The sequence below is a fragment of the Cryptococcus neoformans genome, chromosome 3 (genome assembly GCF_000149245.1).
Source record: "Cryptococcus neoformans var. grubii H99 chromosome 3, complete sequence".
NCBI classification, from domain to species: Eukaryota; Fungi; Basidiomycota; class Tremellomycetes; order Tremellales; family Cryptococcaceae; genus Cryptococcus; species Cryptococcus neoformans.
The window spans coordinates 1,518,515-1,542,406 of NC_026747.1; the positions used below are offsets into that span (position 1 = coordinate 1,518,515).

The following is a 23,892-nucleotide window of genomic DNA, read 5'->3' on the forward strand; positions in this document are numbered from 1 at the left end:
AAATCAGATTGAAAGCGACAAGAACGATACGCATAAAAACTATACATGTGACTCAGATACAAATAAATTAATGATGATGACCTTTTTCCTTCTGTCGATGGAAGTTTCGTTCACTGTCCGCAGAGCAAGGAGTGAGTATAGAGTCGACATTTACCTTTCCGGTCATTTAACTAATACCCCGTACATTTTCGTTTCCTACCATGCAAAAATAATATGCACCGAGCACATCCAAGGAAATATCAAAAATATTCGGTATAGAGGCAGTATAACCCTTACAAACTCTTTTTGAAGATGCTGAAATGAACAAATATAACGACATATTACAGAGACGCCCAATCTTTTTTTCTAAACCACTGTTCGGTTGGAGTCGATGTGTTTGATCAGGCGCCTACGAATCCTTCTCTTTGATGATACCCTGCCCTTCTGCGGAAGAAGACATAGAAGCTGGGGCGCCCATCTTCGTGCTACTCTTTTCAACCAACTGGGATTCATTAATGTGTAATGTGTGGCTTGAGCCGTCCGAAAAACCGCCTGCAGACTCCCAAAGCGGTTCGATCCCTAGGACTCTTGCGCTCCCATCGAACGAGCTTGTTACAGGAGTTTGACCATGACCGCTGTCCCCCAGGAACGAAACGGTTGACGGTTCAAAGCTGCTCTGTGCACTAGCCTGCAATGTTGTATTAATGGACGAAGGCATCGTGAGAGAGGACAGGGTAGTTTGACCGATTGGTGCAGTACTCGACAGGCTCGGGTCAACGGGCATCATACCTCCTATCAATGCAGATGTCGGAAAGATCGGTTGTGAGAGGGACCGCTGTCTCTGATGACCTGCTAGAGCTGGTGTGGTAGCTTGTTGTCCTCGATGAGAACCAGACATCATGTCTGTATCGACACTGACACTTGAAAGTGGAAAAGGCGGGGTGGTGGTAGGGTTGGGAAGCGGGGAAGAGGAAGGTGGGGTTGAGGTTGGAATGGAGTGAGACTGGTCGCTGGCATTGGTGGGGGGACGCCAGATATTGATAGGTTTTGGGTGGATAGAGATGGGGCGGGAGATGAGGAAGCTGGAAATAGGAGTTGGATAGGCGGTGTTCGCCAGGAGTTGTTGAACTTTGGAAAAGGCTGGTAATAATACCTGTTGGTAAGAGAAGGAGTAAGCTCTTGTTACTAGAGCAGCAGACGCTATGCTCACAGAGGCCAGTCCGGTCAACTCGACTCTACCCCCGCTTCCAGCTTCACCTCCCGTAAAATCACCGACTTCCTTCCATCCAGCACCTTCTTTCTCTATCCAGCACGCAAATCTTACTTTATCTCTTCCAAGTTCGAATCGAACGGCCACTGCATCTGTACTGACTGATGGGTTATTCGCCACTTGGAAACTGGAGACGACAGAGGGGGACAGGGGAATGTCGATACGAAAGATGTTAGTGTGGAGGACGTAGAGGTGTAACGTCGGTAAGAGAGGGGAGGGATGGGAAGGAGTGGATGTTGAAGGGAAACGGATAGAGGCGGCGAGGTCGGGGCGTATGTTGCCCGTTCCGGGATTGAGAAACCTAGTCCATTTGGCGATCGAAAGCACAGTGATGGGGAGGATGGACAAGTTCGCTGAAAACATTCTCTTGATCAGTTGTCGGCAATCGCATTATGGTAATGAAACCCACGATCATCATCAAGGATAAGACTGTTTAGACACTCTGTATTAACCCGTCCATGTTTCATTTCACCCCAATCCCCGCTAGTTTGCCCTGTTGATCCATTCCTATCCTTCTCCTGCTCCTGCGCAAATGGCTTGATGTTCGGATTGTTAGTTTGCAAAAGTTTTGGAACATTGGCCGCATCGCGCTCCTTAGCGCGAGATTTTGAGCGACTATTGAAAGGGCGAATGTAAGTTTCGGCCTCGTGATACAAGGTGATGAATGCGCTTACCGATTTTGGAACCAGATCTGCAGGGTTTTGGGACGCACATCCGGGCCAAGTTTTTTTGCGAGTGCTTCCCGAGTTGGACCATCTGGATTTCTGCCATCTTATCAGAAACCCAGCTTCGTTCACAAGATTGTTAGCTTGACTCACTTATTCTTTTCATACGATTTGATAAGGATCTCCAACTGTTCCTTTGTAGGTTTAAATCTCGGCAGCTTGAGTTCTTGTCCATTCCCTGTACGGAAGCCTGTCCTCATCTGTGGGAACATACCGAGACTTAGACGGTTATCCATTTCCATACTCATGCCCATCCCTCCAAGCATATTTCCAGATCCAAATTGAGACCCTCCTACATGTCCATGCTCGTAAGGTAAATGAGTCAATTTTGCTCCAGTCCCAGGTGCTGTCACGGCTGGAGAAGGATGAAATATCCTCTTGTTCTCCGACAACGCCCGTTCTGATCGCTGCTGGAAGATATTTCTCGCGGAGACGTAGGATGGCGTGCTTGGGTACGAGGCGTGGGGAGAAGGGTAAGGGTAGGTGTTGAATGAAGGCGTCATCGGTGATGGCGAAGAAAGGGTGACGAGCGTGGAGGACCGATGTCGATTAGGCGAATGCACGGCGGAGCTTGCAGAGTGGCCTCGAATTGGAATGGGGCGAGAAGGATTAATATGGTGGGCGATTGTAAAGAAGCTTTCGTTGGGAATAGAAGTGGTATTGAAAGCCGAAAACATAGGAGAAATGCCAGTCGGACCGTTTTGAAAGGCTATGCTCTTTGCCAAAGGTGAGGAGATGAATGCGCTGTCTACAGCTGGTGACTGAGACCACTGGCCGGATGCAGTAGTGGGTGTCATACCATACGAGTATGTATCATTATTTTGTTGATATAGAGACATAGAGAAGGAATTGGTGGAACTTGTAGAAGTGGGAAAGGGAGAAGGGTTAATGATATCGTGCGAATTATCGGGAAGATATGATAAGTAAGAGTTAAGCGCCCAGGAAGTTTTTGTCCCTGCCAGAGATGCCGTTAAAGGCTCTGATGAGGGATCAGATGTTGCGATGCTGTGTGGTTGAGAAGGACCAGGAGCATGCTTTGAAGGTGAAAAGCCATCCGAAGGGCTTAAGGAGGAGGGTTTGGGGAGAGGAAGCGCAGATAGGTAGATCATTTTGCGAAGACTGCTGGTACTCGGATGACAGATGGTTGGGAGCTGCGAGTTGGAATACGCTTTAAACGACAGACGGGGGTAAAGAGTGACAATTCTGGATCCCGTCAGTCGCAAGTATATTGCAGTCTACGCAAGACGTAAAAGCACTTACAGTTGGACAATTGAAAAAAAAAAATGTTGGTAGAGAAGGTGGCCATTCGCATATCATGAGATCGCCTGCCCACAGTCAAGGCCATATATTTGGACAACCCATCCCAGCATTTCCATTAACGAGACTGGAGAATAAAGGAGAGACAAAGTCTTCCCTAGTGCCGTACGGATACTTTGAACGCCAAAGGATGGTAAGACAGTGATATCTGAATCTCGTCCTGCGCTTCAGTAGCTGACGTATGAGGCTGATGCGCAGTGTAACGTAGCCTGGACGTGAAGATGAAGCTCAAGGCCGGACAGCTTCCAAGGCGAAGGGCTCAAAGGAAGAAGGAATCGGTATAAACGGAAGGAAGCCTTTTGAACGGATGGGTGGGTATGGAGGATGGGTGGGTATGGAGGATGGATGGCGAAGATTACTGCTCAGGAGAGTGAGACGTGGCCCGACAGGAAAAGAAAAGGAATTGGGCTAGTCATTTATCGACTTATCTGTCCTGTAACAGATGTTAACAATGGTTCGGACCTCGAATGGAAAGCACGCATGCTATCAAACACACTCGATGCATGGTGCTCGACCGCACGAGCCTCGAAGATGCCTCTGTCGTAGGGAAGCCCTACGCTCATGCTTGCTTAACGATGTCGATCTCCATTTCCACTGAAAGCGTTCGTGTCCACTGGAACAAAAACGTTTGTTGTCTGATGTCGCTGTTGTTGCTTTGTCAATCAAGTCCTTCAAAGGCGCGAGGTAACGAGACCCGTTGCTTCTCCCTCTTCTCCGCCTATTGTCACTCGTTCCTCGTCCTCCCAAGCTCTTTCTCCGTGTCCCTTAAAGACCTGATGTAACTTTTCCCCAACGTATCTTAGCCTTCTAGCCGTTGATCCAGGCCCGGCAAATGGTTCCTTTGATAATCATCTGTCGTCAAGTTTGACATATTGGGCGAGCCGTCGGTGATTTGCGTATAGCGTATAATAGGGTATGTCCTTCAGGTGCAATGCTTGGGTTTTATGGGCGGCGTGTATGTTCTTTTGGAGAGTTGGATGCTTGAGTACCGTGTAATTTGCAAGGTGGGGCTGACGAGTTCGAGCATCGTAAATTGTCCGTCGATAGGGGAGATGCGAAGAACGGCAGAAAAGGGAAAGGTTTGCACCTCAGTTGATTGGGAGGAATCCGCAGAAGGGACGATGGGCGATTTAGCTGGTCGTCCAAAAGGCGCTTCTAAGCTGAGAATGCGAGACGAGAACGAACTATCCTTTCCATCCATCGCAGACTTCTGTGATCCGTGCAATTCTTCCCACAGCAACTGATGGACCCTAGGAACATAGGAACATTTGCGCGCGTGGACGGTGTGCCTGGGGCCTGGTCCTACTACAAACAAGTTTCAACGGGGGCGGAGGGCCATTCACCGGAACCGGGCAGACGCCAGCCCGCTTCTGCGTCATCGCCTAGACGTTTTTTTCAAGTTCTGAGCTTTGTCACGGTCTTGCTCGCTTTATCTCCACAACTCAACATCTTTGACTGGGATAAATTTACTACAAGGCCTAGCGCTGAGCTTCATAAAGATACCTTCCCGACAATCTGGATCCAGTAGAAGATAGATCATACTCACTCTAGTTCCCAACAAACTGTCAAAGTCCGTGCGAAAGGGACAGGTATATCGATAACCCGAACTCCATCGGCACCCGACTACGTACCCTCTCCATGCCGTCCTTCAAGGAAAGTAAAAATTCTAATCCAGCCAAGAAGCATTCAATAGCAACGAGGGCCCAGGGGACGACCTTCTCAACTATCCTCTCGACAATCTATTACTATACCCTCGGCGCTCTTTTCTCGAACATCTCCAATAGCGTCTACTCTCTTGTCGGTTCCTTAGGCATGGCGAGATGGGCGAGAGATATCGTGCGAATAATACCCTCCAAGCCCGGCGTAGTCAAACTCAGGAGCAGTTTAGGGTCTGGAGGTGCGAAGGGGGGCAAAGGGAACAAGAACTTGACAGAATGGATTAATGCGAGTGTGCCGAGTTTGACGGAGAGGTTTACTCCTGCTGCTTGGCTTCCAAAGTAAGTGACATGATCAGAGGAACATATGGATATAGGCTAAATGGTATCATTAGCGGGCACCTTCAAACGCTTTTCACAGCTGCTGGCGACTTCACCAAAGTCGATAAAGTTCATTACATTCGGTCAGTTATATCGCGAGTTTTGTTTGGGCCGTAAGCGGTCCTGACAGTCATTCTTAGTACATATCTCCGCTTACCCGACGGTGGGACATTGTAAGCTTCTTAATTTTTGTGCTGTATGTTTGCTCAAGGCCAGATCAGGGGCATCGATGCCACGCCTGAAAACCACCATGGACTTCCAGCCGACGCACCGACTGTAGTGGTCTGCCACGGTCTCACTGGAGGTAGCCACGAGAGTTATGTCAGGAATATCCTTGCGTGGGTGACGAAACCCAAGGAGGACGGGGGTTTGGGCGGAAGAGGTGTGGTGGTCAATGTGAGTTGGTTTTATATCATTCATGTGTACGTATGGTTGACAAAGAGGTTTACAGTTTCGAGGATGTCTGTAGCTTCCTCTTCATACGTTAAAGCCGAGAAACTAATAAGTCTAAATCACAGGCGCTGGCGTCCCTGTAACCTCGTGCCAATTGTATTCTGCAGGTACCACAATGGATCTTGCCCTTGCCCTCCATTTCATCCGCAACCGCCATCCATCCTCCCCTCTTATCGGCATCGGTTTCTCCCTCGGTGCATCCGTCATCTCCCGCTATCTGGGCGAGTACGGTTCTTCTTCAATCCTCTCTGCTGGAGTCGTCCTAGGTTGTCCTTGGGATCTTACAGCCATGTCGCACAAACTTGAGGACGACTGGTTCACTGCTCGGGTGTATTCTTCTACCCTTGGGAGGAATGTTCTTCGGCTTTTTTTCAAAGCTTATGATCAAAACCCTGCCGTTTTTGAAGTGCTAGATAGTCCGATTAGGGAGTACATTGAGGAGCTCAAAGCAGAGAGGAAGAACCAAGGGACACGATCGAGATTGAGGAGGATTGATGATTTGCTGGTTTCCAAGATTGGTGGGCCGAGAGGGATTGGGGCATGGCCATTCCCTAGTGCGAAGGAATACTATGACTGGGCGAGCCCGACACACGTTTTGAGGGGCGTTAGGGTGTAAGTTGATTATCTTTCATTTTATCTTCTCAAGTTGAAACGGTCTGACGTCGTTCCCCCAAATTAGCCCATTGTTTGCTATCAATGCATTCGACGATCCTGTCGTGGATGGAGGTATGTCTTTTTGTCAAACCGTACGGCATGAACTATGGGCTAATCCCGTCACCTTTTCTATAGGTGCTTTGCCGCTCGATGAATTTGTGGCCTCCTCACACATTTACACTGCTGTCACAGGCGGAGGTGGTTCGTCTCTCGTTTCTACTTCTTCTCCATTCTATTTCTCTTTGATAGTGAGACTGATTTGCAATCCATATAGGCCATCTCGGGTGGTTCGATGGTCCTTTCTTCGACAAAACCAAATCCAAGCAGCGCTGGGTTCTCAAGCCCGTCTCGGAATTCATTTCAGCTTGCACCCGAGATCTTTCTCCTCCCGATGAAGACCCTGAATCCGGCGTGGATGTTGTTGCTGGATCGAGGATCGGTCCAAAGGGGGCAGATACGAAGCAGAGGGCAGAAGCGAACGGCAGTGCGGATATTAGACCGAACATTGATGCGAATGTTGAAGCGAACGCGGATGGTGGATGGGAATGGGTTGTTAGCCCAAAGTATAAGATACCGGGGCTTGAAAAAGTGGGCTGGAAGGTGTTGAGGGAGGGCGAAGTGGTGGAAGGAGAAAGCGATGAAGGAGAAGGAGGGCTGGTGCAAGGGTTGTAAGGACTTTGAACGAGCGCCAGAATGATAGACCGATCGTTATAGAGACATTCTGTTGTTGGACCTTTATAAATAATCATGCATGAATCATATATGCATGCATTCAGCTCTCTCAACCGTACTCATCGCGTATATTTTGTTAATTAATGGGGCCCTCGCGACCGTTGGTTGCTTGTCTTTCAAAGGATGCTTTTTGTTCGAAAGCTCTTTGCTGGTTGCTTTGGTGAAGATCTGATTGGATAATGTTATACGGATACCTTCGTGGTTTGCATCATACAAGGAGCTTTACCGTGGATCAAGGGAGGGCATTGATGTTGTCTGGTTGTTCATTCATATGTTCGTTATGTATGAGAGTACACGTATGAGGCGCCGTTTACATGTGCAATAATTAACAAATGCAACGTCGGTGACCGATTATTAAGACATTACTGCAGCCGGCGGTTTACCAAACGTCAGGTGCCGCCGGCATCTGCCTTGCATGCGAGCGTTTTGCGTTTTGTGTTATGTGGCAAGGTTCAAGGGGAAACAAGGCGGCCAGAATAGACGAGGGGATGCGTAGATTGAATAAAAGAAAGGGCGGAGTGATATTGGTACGAAAGACGACAATACTATTGCAGGTAGCGAGGGCGCATGCTGAACGAGCGCAACGATGGTGTATTATTAGATAAAATGACAATAAATATATTTAATGGCCGCCAACCATTTTTCGCTCATTTTCCCTTTCCCCTTCCCTTATTGTTATTCAGGTGAGGCCTTCGGCTACGACGGTCGCCATCGCTATGCTCGGCATTTGGACTACTCTCGACTCTTCGAACCTTGTATTGCGAACGGGTAAATCGACGGATGAAGTCATTGCATTGGTCATCACCCAGGACATGGGATGGGAACAAAGGGAAGCTCTCTCGGCCGCCGCATGTCTTAGATCATTTTTCTTCAAATGCCAATGCAGTAGTGTAGCTTGATGTTGCTTGATGCTTGAACAAGCTCAAGGTCCTGCATGTTGTGCTGTTCTGGACCGCATGCACCTTCACGGTTGTGGGGCAGCTCCATTCAATTGACCCATTCATTATGCCTTTCTAATCATCACTCGACGATGCAGATCTACCTCACCGGTCTTCGCTCATGCTCGCATAAAGACCCTAGAACTCCTCGGGAAGAGCAGGGACACAGATAAAGAAGCGTCGGACACGGACAGCCCCGGGAACCATGTGTTATCTTTATCTTTTTGTCACGCCTAACTCAGAAAAGGGGGAGAGATGACCAAAAGAGGAAAGTGCCTGAAGGTTTATTAGGGTTATCCACCGGTTATCGGAGGGCTAGGAATGCGGAATCAACTTCTCCGCAGTTTGTGCCGTAGATCTTAAGGGAGGTATGACAGCATCGCTCCAATTCTGCCCGACACCAACCAACTCGTTCCCACAGGCCTCCGATCGTCAATCAGCATACAGCTGTATAAAACCACCCGCTCCCGCCAGAATCCACCTGCTTCCATACTATTACATTGCACAGCCAGTTCACTCAATACAACTCTCAGCATGGCTGACGAAACCTCCTCCCTCACCTCTTTTGGTCAGGCTCGCTCGACCGTCAAGGATCAGCCCTTGACAACGGAGGAGCTCAAGCAGATGGATGCCTACATGCGCGCTTCCCTTTACCTCTGTCTCGGTATGCTCTATCTCCGTCACAACCCACTACTTAGGGAGCCTCTCAAGAAGGAACATCTCAAGGCTCGTCTTTTGGGTCACTGGGGTTCCGACAGTGGTCAGATTTTCACTTACATCCACATGAACCGTCTCATTAAGAAGTATGATTTGGATGCTCTTTTCGTTTCTGGTCCTGGTGAGTCCCCTTGTTTTGTTTTATAATCCCCTGATATCTGACGACATTTAGGTCACGGCGCCCCCGCTGTCCTCTCTCAGTCCTATCTCGAAGGTGTCTACACTGAAGTCTACCCTAACATCACGGAAGATGTAGAGGGCATGCGACGCTTCTTCAAACAATTCTCATTCCCCGGCGGAATTGGTTCTCACGCTACCCCGGAGACTCCTGGATCTCTTCACGAAGGTGGTGAACTCGGTTACTCCATCTCCCACGCCTTCGGTACTGTCTTTGACAACCCCAACCTCATTACTCTTACTATGGTCGGTGATGGTGAAAGTGAGACTGGCCCTCTGGCTACTTCTTGGCACAGTACCAAGTTTTTGAACCCTATCACCGATGGTGCCGTTTTGCCTGTCTTACATCTCAACGGGTAACTAGCAATTTCCTGTCTCGGTTAGTATTCAACTGACATTTTGACGTAGTTACAAGATCAACAACCCCACAGTTCTTGCTCGTATCTCCCATGAGGAGATTGAAGCTCTCTTCGTTGGCTATGGCTGGAAGCCTTACTTTGTCGAAGGCTCCGACCTTACCTCTATGCACCAAGCTATGGCTGCTACTCTCGAAAAGGCCGTCCTTGAAATCAAGGCCTACCAGAAGCAAGCTCGAGACTCTGGCAAGGCTTTCCGTCCTCGTTGGCCTATGGTAATTCTCCGATCCCCGAAGGGTTGGACTGCCCCTCGTGACGTTTCTGGCCACCATCTCGAAGGCTATTGGCGTGCCCACCAGATCCCTCTTGCCGACGTTGCTTCCAATTCTGAGCATCTCCAGCTCCTCGAGAACTGGATGCGATCTTACAAGCCAGAAGAACTCTTTACTGAGGACGGCAAACTTATCCCTGAGCTCAAGGCTCTTCCTCCAACCGGTCAAGCCCGTATGTCTGCCAACCCTGTGTCTAACGGCGGTTTAGTCCGCAAGACATTGAACCTTCCCGACTTCAAGGACTACGCCATCAAGGACATCGCTCCTGGTGTGACTCTTGCCCCTAGCATGTCAAACATGGCACTCTTTGTTAGGGATGTGATCAAGAAGAATCAGACCAACTTCCGTCTTTTTGGCCCTGATGAAACAGAGTCCAACAAACTCGCTGCTGTGTACGAGGCAGGTAAGAAGGTTTGGATGGGCGAGTACTTGCCCGAAGACACCGATGGCGGTAATCTCGCTCAAGCGGGTCGAGTGATGGAGATCTTGTCTGAGCACACTGTTGAAGGATGGCTTGAGGGTTACGTCTTGTCCGGTCGACACGGTCTTGTAAGCCCCATCTTTTATAATCCAATCCCCCTTACCTCATGGCTGATTTTTCTTATAGCTAAACTCTTACGAGCCCTTCATCCACATCATCGACTCTATGGTTAACCAGCACTGCAAATGGATCGAAAAGTGTCTCGAGGTCGAATGGCGTGCCAAAGTCTCCTCTCTCAACATTCTGCTTACCGCCACGGTCTGGCGTCAGGACCATAACGGTTTCACTCATCAAGACCCCGGTTTCCTCGACGTCGTCGCCAACAAGTCCCCCGAGGTCGTCCGCATCTACCTCCCTCCCGACGGTAACTGTCTTCTTTCTGTCATGAACCACTGTTTCGACAGCAAGAATTATGTCAACGTTATCGTTGCCGACAAGCAGGACCACTTGCAGTACCTCGACATGGAAGCCGCTGTTGCGCATTGTACCAAGGGTCTTGGTATTTGGGAATGGGCGTGTGTGGGTGACCCCAACGATAACCCTGACCTCATTATGGCTTGTTGCGGTGATGTCCCTACTATGGAGTCTCTTGCTGCCACTGCCCTTCTGAAAGAGTATCTTCCCGAGCTCAAGATTCGTTTCGTCAACGTCGTTGACCTCTTCAAGCTTATCTCTCACGTGGACCATCCGTAGGTTCATTTCACGAGACCCGGCCCTTAAACATTTACTGACTTGCTTAATTAGTCACGGTCTTACTGATCGTCAATGGGTTTCTTACTTCACCGGAGACACTCCCATCATCTTCAACTTCCACTCCTACCCCTGGCTCATCCACCGACTCACTTACAAGCGCCCTGGTTCTCACAACATCCACGTCCGAGGTTACAAGGAGAAAGGTAACATCGACACTCCTCTCGAGCTCGCTATTCGTAACGAGACCGACCGATACAGTCTCGCGATGGACGCTATCGATCGTCTGCCCCACCTCCAGAACAAGGGTTCTATGGCGAGGGAGAAGTTGTATGATGCCCAGATTAAGGCGAGAGACTGGGCCTTCGAGCATGGTATTGACCCAGAAGACGTCAGGAAGTGGAAATGGCCTTATGGTCCCAAGACTGAGGGTATTGCAAGCAAGCTTGGGTTCGGAGGGGAGAACAAGCAGCAGGTTGCATCCGTTGGTACTAGCGAATAGGGTAGGTTACAGTCAAAGTGGATATGTCGTGAGAAGAAAGTGTATTGTACAAACGAAAAAAAGAAAATGAATTGTCTGTTGGTTCTTATGCTTTAAATTATGTCGCGGTTTTAAGTGGCCTCCGGCATATTATAGTGCCCTTCGTCCTTCTATTGATTTCACAGTTTTGAAACATACTTATGCACTGGTGAATTATCGGCGAAATGTATTTCATATCTTCTGAATATTTCCAATAACTTTCGTAACAGACAATCGATCTTCATGTTTCTTGCATGCTTTCACTCAATAACTTTCAAATATTATATGAAGCTTCTTTAGCCTAGAATTCCTGCCTTTTCTGAATCAATTCCAACTATATTATTCTCGCCTCTCACGACGTCCAACTATCCTTTAAATCCCAAACCCCGAACTCTACCTCGATCCCATCCGGCAAACCGGCCGTCGTAACCTCAAGTTTTGTGAATGGCTCCTCTGGGAAAGCAATCATTGTGCCCACCAATGCACCGTTATCGATGTAGATCTCGACCACGCTGCGGTCGATAATGACTTGGAGTCTCTTTGCTTGGTGAGCCTGGATTGCGTAGTGGATGAATAGCGGAGAGAAATGGTTAAGGGGGAAGGAGGGAAAAGAGAAAAAGTTAGCATTGAAAAAAACAAAACAAAAAGACATGGGAAGAGCAGTAGGACATACTGGAGCAACCGAGAACTTGTCGGTGAAGAATGGACTTTCGAACGCTTTGGTATCTCCTCTATCGAGCCACGCGGCAATGGAATAAGGATCCGCAAAAAAGTAGCCCCCTTTCACCGTCTCGCCTGAGCTGTCCGTACAGACGGTGAAGTTGAGTGAAGCATATTCCGCGAAAGATGCATCTTCAGGGATGGTAAAGTTGACGTCGATGTATGCGCCCTCAGTGAAAGTAACAGTGGATGACTCGTTGACGAGTTGTTGGGTATCAAGTTGGTTCCCAAGGACGGGAGAAAAGTCGTACACTTCCTGAACGAGATCCCATCCAGCGGCAGTGATGTTTGTAAAGTAATTCTTTCTTGGTAATGTCATCGCGCTCCTCCAACCTTCTTCGCCTGTGGGTACAAAGTTTGTATACTGCCAGTTGGACGCCCATCCAATACTGACAGGCTCGTCATAGAAGAACTGACCGGCATAGTCGTCCTTCCCGAAGTTTGTGAGTCTCGCCGCAGAATCAAAGGGAGTGAAGTGGGTACCGTTGAACTCTCCAGGGAAATACTGCGTGATAGACCCGCCAAGTGGTGAACCAGGGTTAATGGAGATAGTGAGTACCCAAGCGGAATCAGAGGAGTTGGCAATTGGGATGGACACGAGGTTAGGGCATTCGTATTGAAGACCAAGGAAACCGACGTGACTGATGTTGGAGGCGTGTCTCCATGATTTGAGGTCGGGGGAGGTGTAGACGCCAATAACGTAGTCCACGGGGAAAGCGACGGCCATCACCCAATGGTCTTCGTACCAAATAACTTTGGGATCTCGGAACTGAGTCAATCCGACATCCAAGACGGGGTTACCTTCATACTCTTCGAAGGAATAGCCACCATCTTTAGAGTAGGCAATCTGTTGGACCTGGGCAGTTGGGGTATTGAGGGTGTAAATGGCTACAACGCCATTGTCCTGATCAGGGAAGAAGCCAGAGGTATTATTGGTATCAATGACAGCGGAGCCAGAAAAGACGCCTGAGGAAGCGTTGGGAGGGAAAAGGGCGATAGGCTGATTGGTCCAATGGTAGAGGTCGGGAGAGGTAGCATGGCCCCAGTGTTGATTACCGGCCACAATATCAGTTGGGTTATCTGAGATAGTCATCAGAAGTTGACTCTGTCCGCTGCAAAAGTGACATACACTGGTAGTACAGATGCCAAGTTCCGTTGTTATCCTTGTGCAAACCGTTCGGATCATTCATAAAGCCCTACCAAGAGTAGACTGTCAGCAGCGAAAAAGGGAAAAGTAAAGCGTCACTTACTTTGGGGGGTGAGAAATGAACCCTAGGGCGGTAAGGCCCAGAGTAGTCTCCATCAATGGGGACGCCAGTAGGGACAGAAGCAGCACTTGACGTTGTCGAATGAGCTAGACTCTGAAGAAGATATGCCAGACCAGCGATGGTGATGGGGAGGAGAGAGCGAAACATGATTGATGTCGTGGGCACGCTTCAGAAGTAGTCTTCTCTTCCTCTTGTCGTGCAGTGGTGCAATAATATGCTCACGAGAGGATGGCTGTCGTTGTCGAGAGGGCAGATTCGTGAGGGAGCCTTATATACCTCCTTCCCCCAAGTTGATTTATGAACCGGCCCGTTGTCGGCACAAGGGCTGCTTAACGGGTAAATCGAAAGTGACCGTTGACATCTTCCGACTGAGAGGTCTTGGCTTCCGAATGTTGAAATGTCTATCGGGAGTGAGTTACGACTAGGAAATAGAAAACTGAGCGTAAGAGCTGCGGAGATGGGAGAAGAAGGGGAACAATAATGGGCGCTACTGAGAACAGGAACGTATATGTATGACGTGCCTACGACATACGACCAAGATGGCAATGGGACAAGCAACCCCAGGCACAGTTGCAGTTGTGCAGAGTAGAAGGCTGGCAGGTCACCGGGCAGAAGAAATCCCCATGGATCATTCCTTCATGGTAACCCAGCCGAGGCCGTGGGAAGAGAAAGAGTGAGGCAGAAGAAGGGACAAAATAGAAAACGACATGTGACTTTCGAATAAGAGTACAAGAACAAAATTAAGCTAGCCCTCGATCCTAACGTTTGGATTCGTCATTGTAGCATCGGCAGTTGCTAATAGATTACTGTATAACCGGCGGGTAGAGGATGCGGAAGCTGTATTACGTAGCCAATAGGCACCGGGGAGTCACTGCTCTCGCGAATCGGACGGAAAACCTTAAGGGCTTGACCGGCAACTTCCCTGCGTTTCGGGTTGTTTTTCGCCGAAAATTGCCGGGACGAGGCTACCGTGCTACGGTTTTTTTTTTTCTTTTTTTCAACCGCCGGCACAAAAAGATACATGACTCACAAAAAGATACATGACTTCGCTTATTACGAAACTGTCCCTTGTAGCGTCAAGGGTTGGTTAAGTTCCAACCACGAGAACTCCGTTCCTGGCTATCGGGATCATTATACCTCCCGTAGGGATGGTGGTTATGTGGCGGGAAGAGTGTCATAGATGTAGTAGGTAGGTGTAGTACATAGTAGTAGGCTGGCATACATTGGTCGACACCACTGGATGTAGCTTACTATGGCTCGCTATGGATCGAGCTCTATGATTATATGGTGGTAGAGGTGGTTCTACAGTACAGCATTACCGTGTGTGTTGGAACTCTCGAACTCCCTTCCTTATTGCTACCTAATCGTAATCCTCATTACAACTCTCCTCCTCCTCGCTCCTCCTATCCCTTGGGTAATACCTTATTCTTACACCGTACGACTCGTAGACTACATCGTTGAAATTCCCATGACATTGCAGCGTGTCACGTCACAGTCGATTCACAGGAGTAATGACCTGTAATAATAATACTCAAGAAGATTGCGGTCTCCGCCGCTTTTGACAGACCTTAACACCTCCACCCTCCTCCTCACACTCGATCCTTGGAGTACCGACCTGTCGTCGATTTCTTTTTAGTTTTAGTTCTTCTTGTTGTTTGTGTGCGTCCTGTTAATCTTAATCTTTTTGAGTCATCCCTTTTCATTCACTGCCCCTGGAGTATTCCAGAACCTATTAACAGATTCATCAACATGGTTCAATGCCACCCGCTCGACTCGCTTTCCTCGGCGGCCGGTAGCAGTCCACATGAAAAAACGCCTTTAGTCCATCCACCCATGGTTTGTGAAGACGACTGTCAATGTTTCAAAAAAAACTATTTCAAAAAAAGCTATGAAACAATTCCAGCGTTTAATACCTCGGGTATACATGCTGATAAAAGGGAAGTCGGTGATATTGATTTAGAAGGTTAGTCATTGTAAAAAAAGTTGACGGTTGTAGATGCTGATACTGATCCACAGGCGGTATGTATATCGTCAAGTCGCTGAGCTTCTTGGACCGCTTTTTGGCACTTTGGATATTGGCAGCTATGATTCTAGGCGTTATTGTAGGTGAGCAACATCTTCGCCTGTCATATATGTGTAGAGTTGTGCTCATTTGGTTCGGATCAGGAGAATTTGCTCCCAATGTTGACTCGATCCTGACTGGCGCCAACCTCAAAGGGGTATCTGTTCGTCAGTTCTGTTTTCTTTTTCCTTAGCCAATTGTATGGAACCTGACTGACCATATAATCTTCGTAGCTGTGCTAGTAGGACTACTTTGCATGATGTGGCCGATCCTAACCAAAGTCCAATACGAGCGCCTCCCAAGTTTGCTTCGGAGTTCTCACATCTATCGACAAATTGGCATGTCACTTTTCCTGAACTGGATTGTCGGACCGTTTGTATGTGTCACCTTTTATCTTTGAAACAGAGTCACAATATCTGATTTGCGGAATCAGGTCATGTTGGGGATTGCTTGGGCGACGCTACCAGATCTTCCAACTTATCGTGAAGGTATCATTCTTGTTGGGCTAGCTCGTTGTATTGCCATGGTGTGTTCGAATGGGCCATTGTTCACGTATGGTAATATCTGACCTTATATCGCAACGTCTAGGTCATGATCTGGAACCGCCTCGCGCACGGTAACGAAGATTATTGCGCTATCCTAGTCATCATTAATTCCATTCTTCAAATCATCCTCTATTCTCCCATGTCTGTCTTTTTCATTAACGTAATTTCCCGATCCAAAAATGCTATCTCACTACGATACGGAGAGACTGCTATCGCTGTACTCATCTATCTGGGAATCCCCCTGGGTGCAGGAGTCTTGACAAGATTTGGAGGGTTATTGGTACTGGGGAAGAAGAGGTTTGACAGTTTCTTGACGTACTTTGGAATAATCTCACTCATCGCTCTTTTATACACGTAAGTCTTTCATTCAAACCTCCACATTTAGAATGGGGGGGCTGTAATGACGCTTGGTACTCAGGGTCATTATCATCTTCGCCGAACAATCCCACCGTATCCTTCACAACCTTGGCCCAACATTCCGCACCTTTGTCCCTATGATACTCTATTTCGCCATCATGTGGACATCGGCTTTCTCTTTAATCTGGTTCTTGAGCCAAAGGAAGGGAGGAAGGATAAAATGGGGGTATGAAATGGCTGTCGTTCAAGCTTTCACCGCTGGATCAAACAAGTAAGTTCAACCTCTCTTCTACTTCTATCTGCGTGTGTCTCTCTCCAATTCTCCACTTCTACTTTCAAGGCCTAGTGTCAACTGATTGCTAACGTGCGCTCTTTCCCTTTCCTTTTTCTCTTTCTCTTTTTCTTTTGATACAGTTTCGAACTTGCGATCGCTGTGGCTGTTGCCGTCTATGGTGTCTCATCGGATCAAGCTCTCGCGGCGACAATAGGCCCGCTTGTAGAAGTACCAGTACTACTAGCACTCACTTGGGTTGCATTGCTTGCCAAGAAGAGGTTGAATTGGGTGAGTTTGAGTCGTACTCGGCATTTTGGTCCGTGGCTGACGGCGTGTAAATTACCGTAGGGAGAAAATGAGGCGGCCGACGAGACGTGCGAGAGAGAATGTGGATGTTAGATGTGATTTTGTTTTTGGGTATTGTCGCTTGTGCTACTACATAATCCATTGTATATCTATGAGGGAGAGCGCATCTGTCTGACTTTATTCACAACTGACGCTTGGAGCTGCAATGATGGGTGATAAATGTGTTTCAATGACTTGTTAGATGATAGATAAACATCTTTTGAGATGTATATATTAAAGGATAGCAGCGCGTGTGTCGGTCCTACTTGTTGACTTGGCCCGCTGTCAAAGTGCATGTTATGTGACTTTGTACGGGCCACAGTGCCAGAAGTAAGATAATTTCCCTAATTCATACTCAACAACTTTAGACCTTTGTTATAATATGACAACTTTGATTCAAAACTTGCGAAACATTTTCCAACAAGACTAGACCCATCGTAACAACCTAGATTGATATATCGAACCTCCAGCTTCCGCTCACGCACGGCTAACAACAGAGATGACGGTAGCGTCTTTCTTATCATCTTCATCCTCTTCACCTTGCCTGACCCTCTCTGCATTCTCAGCGTCCGCCGCCTTTCGAACGTTCTGCGGTCTGGTGGAGGGTAAGGAAGGGCAAGGTGGGATAGAACGGACATGAAGAAAGGAGAAATTAGCATTGTCATATATTATCCAATCGAGAATGGGGTAAAGCTGATATTGAGGGACATGAAACCCACCGAATGAATTTGAGCTCTACCATTCTTAAGGAACAAGCCATGATGATTACCAAACACCACATTGCAATCGTAACCTGCCATCCATGATGATAATGCTAAATTTGATACTGTCAGCGCGTGTCCAGCCTCATTATGGAGAAAAGAGAAGGGGAAGAGGCGAGCACGGCGAGGTGAAAGGGGGAGAGGAAAGTACAAAAACTGAAAGGCGGCAAGAGAAGTGGCGAGATCAATGACAGCAGACGTACAGGTGCCTCCGACGCCGGCCAGATGAGTGGCCCGGACCACGCCCCACAAGCGTAATAAAACGCAATCGCAAAACCAAGTGTGAATGCTCGTTGTTCGGCATCGAATGGGTTCAGGTCAGAGAGCCAGGCGAAGATGGGAGGAGCTGTAGCGAGGGAAAGGAAGCATGCGAAGTCTGCAAAGTAGACGATGAATGTTAGCTTCTTGTCTCGAATTGAAATAATAGGCTCAGTTTTCTCTTGATATTGTAATACTATAATGGGGAAAGGGAAGGGGGAGGCAAGGACAGAGACTCACAGCTAAAGTATTTGGCATTATCCGACACATTCCAGATACTCATAATAATCCCTGGGATAAGACCGATACCAGCTTGGATGATGACGGGGATCCAGCGGGTTTGGAAATAGTCGGAGATGAAGCCCCATACCCAGATCATTGCCACTGTGGATAGCATAAGCTCAGCTTGGTTCAAAAAGGTTCCAGAAAACAAGGAAGACGGTGATAGAAGGGAAGGAAAGGGAAGGAAAAGAGGTAGAGACATACCTGCGATAGCGCTACCTCCAATGGGGATTGCGTTGATCTGCGCTACGGACCATCGGGGTGTACCATCTGGGTTTGTGAGACTTTTGAGCCAGAGATTGAAATCTGTGTGTGCGTGAATGCATATGACAGTTAGTATCTATATTTGTTTAATTGGGCGACAGGGGTGTCTGGGGGAAAGGAACCGAACGAAGAGAGACGTACAATTATACCCTCCCTGGCCTAGAACACTAGCCACATAAAGTATCACAAAGCAGTAAAACAGTGGCCCTGTCACGGCTTTCTTCACCGATGAGAACGTGAATTTTTTGTTATCGGCACGATGGAATTGGGCGGCGCGAGAGCGGGCGAGGGAGATATGAGATGGGCGGAGGTAGAATGACCAGGGGCTGTGGGAAGGGTCAGTAAGAGCCGATGAGCAGAAGGAAGATGATACAGGGGCAACGAAAGACGTACTTTGGTTTGGAAGGAAAATCGGGGATCAGTATAAGTCCTGCAAAGCTCACGACGAGAGTGACAATGCCATCGATAATCTGTGGCACCAAGATGTCAGCAGTCAGCACGGGAAAGAGAAATGGAAAGGGAGAAGGGAGAGCTGAGAGGGGAGAGAGGAAGAAGAGAACTGACAAACATCCAACGCCAACCGCTAATTCCATTCCGCCCATCCATGCTGTTGTATATCGCAGCTTGCAATGCGCCTGCTAACATGCTGCCGACTGTAATCGTGCAAGCGCTCGTCAGCCTTAATAATCAAGTCCTTCCCTATTATTCTTTTTCTGATGCAGAGGAGAAGAGGACAAAGAGAAGAAAGAGAAATAGAGAAAAAAAGGGGGGATGAACGTACTGGATTGGCAACTGTGATAAAAACCAATCCGAAGGGCTAGTTCTCGAGGAGTATACTGATTATTTTGTCAGCGGTTTTCCGAGGTTAAGGTAAGCATGACAACTAGATAGCAGGGCATTAGAGGAAAACGAAAACGTACCCAGGACATGAGGAGCATGATTGCACCAGGGTAGCATGATGCTTCAAAGGCTCCTGTCTATTGCACGCGAAGAGGATAGGCTGGTTAACTTGGGTTCATCGCACAAGCCCTAGAGGGAGGGCAGAGAGGGGCTTACGAAAGCGCGAATAGCATAACTATAAGCCATGTGTTAGCATTCCGCTACGTTCCACACCACGCCACACTAAAATCGTATATGGTATACCATACACCATGTTTCGCAAAACAGAAAGCAGAAAAATGAAAAGGAGGAAAGAAGAAAAGAAGAAAATGAAAGAAACAATGAAAACATACACTTGCTTATAGTTTGTCACCTTGTATGTCGCGATTGTCAGTACGCCCCAACAAGCTTCGAGAGCAGGTAACCACAACGAAGGGCGAACGCGGGTGATGATGATTTGGGAAGGGATCAGAAAGATGGCGTAGCCGACGTTGAAGTAGCTGTATTAGATTGACAATAGTGAGTGGGACAGAAAATGAGAGCTAAAATGGGAGAAAGGGCTTACGTGGTGAAATAGTTGTATTCGTTTCCGTAAAGGTTCAGTTCTACATGGGTAAGCGAGATGCCATTAGCGGGGGTTTCGGGGAGGAATGGAAAGCTAGATTCGAGCGTACCTTCTTTCATACCAGATACGTACGCAGCAGATATATCTTTATCCCAAAATCCGTATTAGCCGACTCCCTTTTGCTTCATCCGGCTCTTACCGTGATAGAGGAAGGAAAGCAAGGGGAGGAGAAGAAGACTCACTCTGCTGGTCGAGGTACTTGATAACCTGGGAAATACAAACGAAAACAAGCAACACCGCGTCAAGTCTCGCGACGAACCATCTCTCTGCTTTGCTTTTCTCCTCGATCAGCGCTCCTGTTTGAGGGTCGACATAAGCTGATGCTGTGGGATCGATGACAGCTACATCCTTAACAGAGGACTCGGGAGCACCCTTGGGGGTGAACCCTAGCATTGTGGATACCATATTCCTTATCACACTTGGATTCGGATCTGGGCTTAACGCTGGAGATATAGAGCGGTAATGTGAGACGAGGTGTTGATGCTCTGAATGAGAGGATAAAGAGGATGAAAGAAGCGGCTGGCGGTCGTTGGGATGGTTATCAAGAGTCACTCTTGACGAGCTTGCGGTGGGCGGGGGGAATGAACCCATGGCCAAGGGGTCTTTATCTCTTCTCCAGTGGATGGGTATATGGGACGGATAAAGCCGAGAGCCGAGCCGAGCAGGATGTCTGTAATCTGCGAGGCGCAAAGCTATAAGTCACGAGACGTGGATGCCTGGATAAGAGTATGGTATGGGGCTCACCGACTGCTGCTCGTCGGAAGCCGAAAGTATCGGGTGAGAAAGTGGGGGATCAGAACAAACATAGAGGATCGGCATTCATCTGTGGACAGAGTTTGGCGCTAGACGAAGTAATAGATCCATCAAAGGGGAGACCGCCGCTCACAGGCACGGCAACGGATTTAATGTGTGGTTTATTTACCCGCGGTCAGGTGCTCTTGGGGAAGGTGGGGGAGGGGGGAAGACAGGGAAATATAAAGGGAAGAGCATATATTAAGGACATAACAGCGCGGATAGATCACCTATATAAAAAGCTGATAGCTGTACCGCAGGCTGTACCGCAACTGTCGCCAGAAGGAAATGATCGACAAACCCCTTCGGATATCTCCGCACTGCTTCCACTAACTCTCTTCAGTAATTAACCCCTTCATCTCGTTTCACAGACCAACATCTGTCTCCCAAAGTTTGATGTGCACTGGACTTGCGTCCTCGCATAAAAAGGCAGATGGTGCCAGTTGAGGTAAAGCGTAGCCGCGTTCTCTGTTCTGTCAAACCAATTGTCGAAAGGAGAAATTGGGTCAGCTGTTAGCGGGTGAGCGGAGCTCCGGGAAGTTCGAACAGAAACAATCGGAGATCAGCTGTCGGTTCAACTTTTTTTCGGATTTCCGATATTGTCGTGAGTACGCACATACTACGATTGCGCCGTAGCATGTCGTATATCGATGCAGAGTGTGTACGACTTTGTCCAAAAAGCCACAATCATCATCAAACGCCAGATACGTAATCCTGTCCACCGATGCATATCTACATTTTACGCCCAACCACTCAAAATCTTGACCTGCCAATCAGCCGACCTTCCTTAATCGTCTTTATCCATGACCATATCACTTCCCTCCGACATCGCTCTGTCCTCCCTTTCCATTCTGCCTACTCTCTCCATTTCGTCTTGAGGGGTCATCTCTCCTTCTTTTCTTTCTTCCCCCTTCTCCTCGCGATCGCGCTCACGTTCGTTCCGTTCTCCACGCTTAAACTTATTCCCTTCCCCACGGACATCCAAACCCTGCGATCGATCATGTTGCCATTGATCCATATCTCGATCCAATTTAGTGCGCCTGTCTTCCTGTCCATTCTCTCGCCGGGTTGTTCGGGGGTACCGATCCAGGGGGTCTCTGGTTCTGCTAGAGTAAGGGTCGGAGTGGGGACGGGAGGAGGGGTAGCCTTGGTCGCGGTCCCGGTCGCTTCTGTCGCTTTGCCCACGTCTATCTCGCCTGTCCTGACTTCTGTCCCGATCTCCATATCGCTCTCGGTCTCGATCGCGGAACGATCCTCCCCTCGGGGGTGGAAGGTCCCCTCGCCCTCTTCCACCTCGGATATTGAAATTCTGGGGCAACTGTTGGCGGTTGATAGTTTCTGGGTCGAGGTACTTCATTGCTCCTCGACCTGTTCATCCCACGAATTGACATGTTAGCTTTCCGTTGCTTTTTGACTTTTTGACGCCGGACGGAGGGGGCGAAGGAGCCGAGGGGTGGGGTAAGAGAAAAAAGACGCTCACCTTTATACACAACCCCGCCAGCATCCTTTACCCGTTGTTTCTCTTCCTCAATCTTCCGCTTCATCTCGGCAAGCTTTTCCAAACGTTCTTTCTCAAGTTTTTCTTTTTCTTCCCTTTCGAGACGCGCATCTAGTTCGGATAGCGTTTCTTCCCTGTCACTCTCACTGCTACGGCGGCGTGATTTTGATTTTGATTTTGTCTTGGAGGAGTGTTTGGAGTGCTTGGAGCGTTTGCGGTCTTTTCGACGTCGACGACGTTCACGAGAATCATCAGAGTCGTAGTCGCTTTCAGACTCCGAGTCGCTGTATCTCCTGGACCGGGATCTCCTTTTTATAGATGCTGAGCGGTCACGAGAACGGTTGCGAGAAGGAGAACGGGAACGAGAACGAGAGCGAGAGCGGAATCGACCGGAAAATGAAGATGAAACGGATGCAGATCGAGCTCTTGGTTCGGGTGGTGGTCGACGAAGTTCAAGTTCTCCACAATGGGTAATCGTTACCGTCGAAAGCGGTCTATCTCTGTCGTCCGTTGACAGCTGACCGATGGTTTCGACATGTTCCATACCGAAAACGACGCGGCCAAAGACGCTATATGGGAGAACAGAGGACGAGGCCCGTAAAAAATTAGTTTAAGCTTGTCATACGATCGAAGATGAGAAAAATGAGGAAGACGTACACGTGTTTACCGGTAAGGTGGGGAGCAGGAGCGAGGGTGATAAAGTATTGTGAACCATTCGTGTTTGGTCCTCTGTTGGCCATCACCAGTAATCTAAATCCCCGCCACATCCAGCATCAGCTTCTCAGCCTTATATCATTCTTTCCCCTTTTCCACACTTTCTCTTTCACCCTTCCATCCTTCCATGCTCCATCCTACACGGAGCAAAACTGGACTCACCCCTTCTTATCAACTTCGCACCCCTCTCCATCCAACCTCTCATCCTCAAACGGTGCCCCATAAATACTCTCCCCACCCGCTCCATTCTTCTTGGTAAAATCTCCACCTTGGATCATAAACCCTTCGATGACACGGTGGACGATGGAGTTTTTGTAGTGAAGGGGAAGGGAAGAGATGGGGGAAATGCCTTTTTCGCCGGTGCAAAGGGCTCGGAAACTGAGTAAGTGGATTAGGGGTTAGGCCAAGGAGTGGAAGAGATAGGAGAGTAGCGTACTTTTCGGCTGTTTTGGGTACGCTGTTGGTTATATTTGGGTAAGATGCAAGAGAAAGATGGGATATCAGTATCATGTTCAAGCTCCGAAGAAGAGCGACGAGGAGACAGAAAGCTTACACATTGGCGTAAAGTTCAAACTGCATCAAAATGGTCGTCAGTTCCTGAAACCCCATTGAAACAGTCTTTGACGTTGAGGACTCACAACGACACGCCCCAGAGGTTGACCGGCGACTGCAAAGTCAAAGAAGACACGGGGGTTGTGTGCCATCTTATGTCCTTTAATTGCGAGTGTGTTGCTTCGGGGCAAAGCTGTCGAAGTAGAATTGGAAAAAGGACGGACGGATCCTAATACAGGTTAACGGGAAGGGGGACGATGGATGGTTTCGAAAGTCAAATTGAGGAGGAGCAAAAGGCGAAAAGAAGCGAAATTAAGTC

The 23,892-nt window shown here is 48.4% G+C and overlaps 7 protein-coding genes and 1 non-coding gene; 3 read left to right on the top strand and 5 right to left on the bottom strand.

The window, feature by feature from the left end:
• Positions 1–28: 28 nt before the first annotated feature.
• CNAG_06921 (hypothetical protein) lies at positions 29–4,481 on the bottom strand. XM_012192620.1 has 6 exons: positions 3,235–4,481; positions 2,068–3,177; positions 1,924–2,013; positions 1,659–1,864; positions 1,190–1,602; positions 29–1,132 (listed from the first exon to the last, which is right to left on the bottom strand). The coding sequence occupies exons 2-6, from the start codon at positions 3,081–3,083 to the stop codon at positions 389–391; spliced, it is 2,469 nt and encodes an 822-aa protein (XP_012048010.1). The 5' UTR covers positions 3,084–3,177; positions 3,235–4,481; the 3' UTR covers positions 29–388.
• Positions 4,482–4,706: 225 nt separating this feature from the next.
• On the top strand, positions 4,707–7,220 carry CNAG_06922 (anon-23da protein). XM_012192961.1 has 9 exons: positions 4,707–5,288; positions 5,342–5,410; positions 5,468–5,500; positions 5,549–5,723; positions 5,779–5,788; positions 5,846–6,392; positions 6,460–6,506; positions 6,570–6,635; positions 6,709–7,220. Exons 1-9 carry the CDS (start codon positions 4,930–4,932, stop codon positions 7,104–7,106), a joined length of 1,704 nt encoding a protein of 567 aa, XP_012048351.1. The 5' UTR covers positions 4,707–4,929; the 3' UTR covers positions 7,107–7,220.
• CNAG_12332 lies at positions 6,442–7,729 on the bottom strand. The gene has a single exon (XR_001045528.1). It is a non-coding gene; the product is annotated as a hypothetical RNA (non-coding RNA).
• A 562-nt stretch (positions 7,730–8,291) lies between these two features.
• On the top strand, positions 8,292–11,736 carry CNAG_06923 (phosphoketolase). XM_012192962.1 has 5 exons: positions 8,292–8,942; positions 8,994–9,354; positions 9,407–10,235; positions 10,294–10,856; positions 10,912–11,736. Exons 1-5 carry the CDS (start codon positions 8,639–8,641, stop codon positions 11,357–11,359), a joined length of 2,505 nt encoding a protein of 834 aa, XP_012048352.1. The 5' UTR covers positions 8,292–8,638; the 3' UTR covers positions 11,360–11,736.
• Positions 10,978–14,115, bottom strand: CNAG_06924 (beta-fructofuranosidase). XM_012192963.1 has 4 exons: positions 13,348–14,115; positions 13,227–13,293; positions 12,051–13,177; positions 10,978–11,930 (listed from the first exon to the last, which is right to left on the bottom strand). The coding sequence occupies exons 1-4, from the start codon at positions 13,510–13,512 to the stop codon at positions 11,730–11,732; spliced, it is 1,560 nt and encodes a 519-aa protein (XP_012048353.1). The 5' UTR covers positions 13,513–14,115; the 3' UTR covers positions 10,978–11,729.
• Positions 14,116–14,917: 802 nt separating this feature from the next.
• On the top strand, positions 14,918–17,193 carry CNAG_06925 (arsenical-resistance protein). XM_012192964.1 has 9 exons: positions 14,918–15,328; positions 15,382–15,471; positions 15,532–15,594; positions 15,661–15,803; positions 15,861–15,953; positions 16,016–16,326; positions 16,391–16,600; positions 16,744–16,891; positions 16,952–17,193. The coding sequence occupies exons 1-9, from the start codon at positions 15,115–15,117 to the stop codon at positions 17,000–17,002; spliced, it is 1,323 nt and encodes a 440-aa protein (XP_012048354.1). The 5' UTR covers positions 14,918–15,114; the 3' UTR covers positions 17,003–17,193.
• Positions 17,194–17,249: 56 nt separating this feature from the next.
• Positions 17,250–20,990, bottom strand: CNAG_06926 (hypothetical protein). XM_012192621.1 has 16 exons: positions 20,762–20,990; positions 20,200–20,694; positions 20,067–20,102; positions 19,958–19,997; positions 19,746–19,892; positions 19,570–19,588; positions 19,434–19,490; positions 19,295–19,349; positions 19,078–19,166; positions 18,907–18,983; positions 18,655–18,839; positions 18,454–18,555; positions 18,208–18,351; positions 17,913–18,085; positions 17,668–17,762; positions 17,250–17,543 (listed from the first exon to the last, which is right to left on the bottom strand). The coding sequence occupies exons 2-16, from the start codon at positions 20,606–20,608 to the stop codon at positions 17,426–17,428; spliced, it is 1,746 nt and encodes a 581-aa protein (XP_012048011.1). The 5' UTR covers positions 20,609–20,694; positions 20,762–20,990; the 3' UTR covers positions 17,250–17,425.
• Positions 20,991–21,157: 167 nt separating this feature from the next.
• Positions 21,158–23,885, bottom strand: CNAG_06927 (peptidyl-prolyl isomerase G (cyclophilin G)). XM_012192622.1 has 7 exons: positions 23,660–23,885; positions 23,575–23,594; positions 23,458–23,478; positions 23,184–23,399; positions 22,965–23,057; positions 22,290–22,876; positions 21,158–22,177 (listed from the first exon to the last, which is right to left on the bottom strand). Exons 1-7 carry the CDS (start codon positions 23,723–23,725, stop codon positions 21,597–21,599), a joined length of 1,584 nt encoding a protein of 527 aa, XP_012048012.1. The 5' UTR covers positions 23,726–23,885; the 3' UTR covers positions 21,158–21,596.
• Between the last annotated feature and the right edge of the window lie 7 nt (positions 23,886–23,892).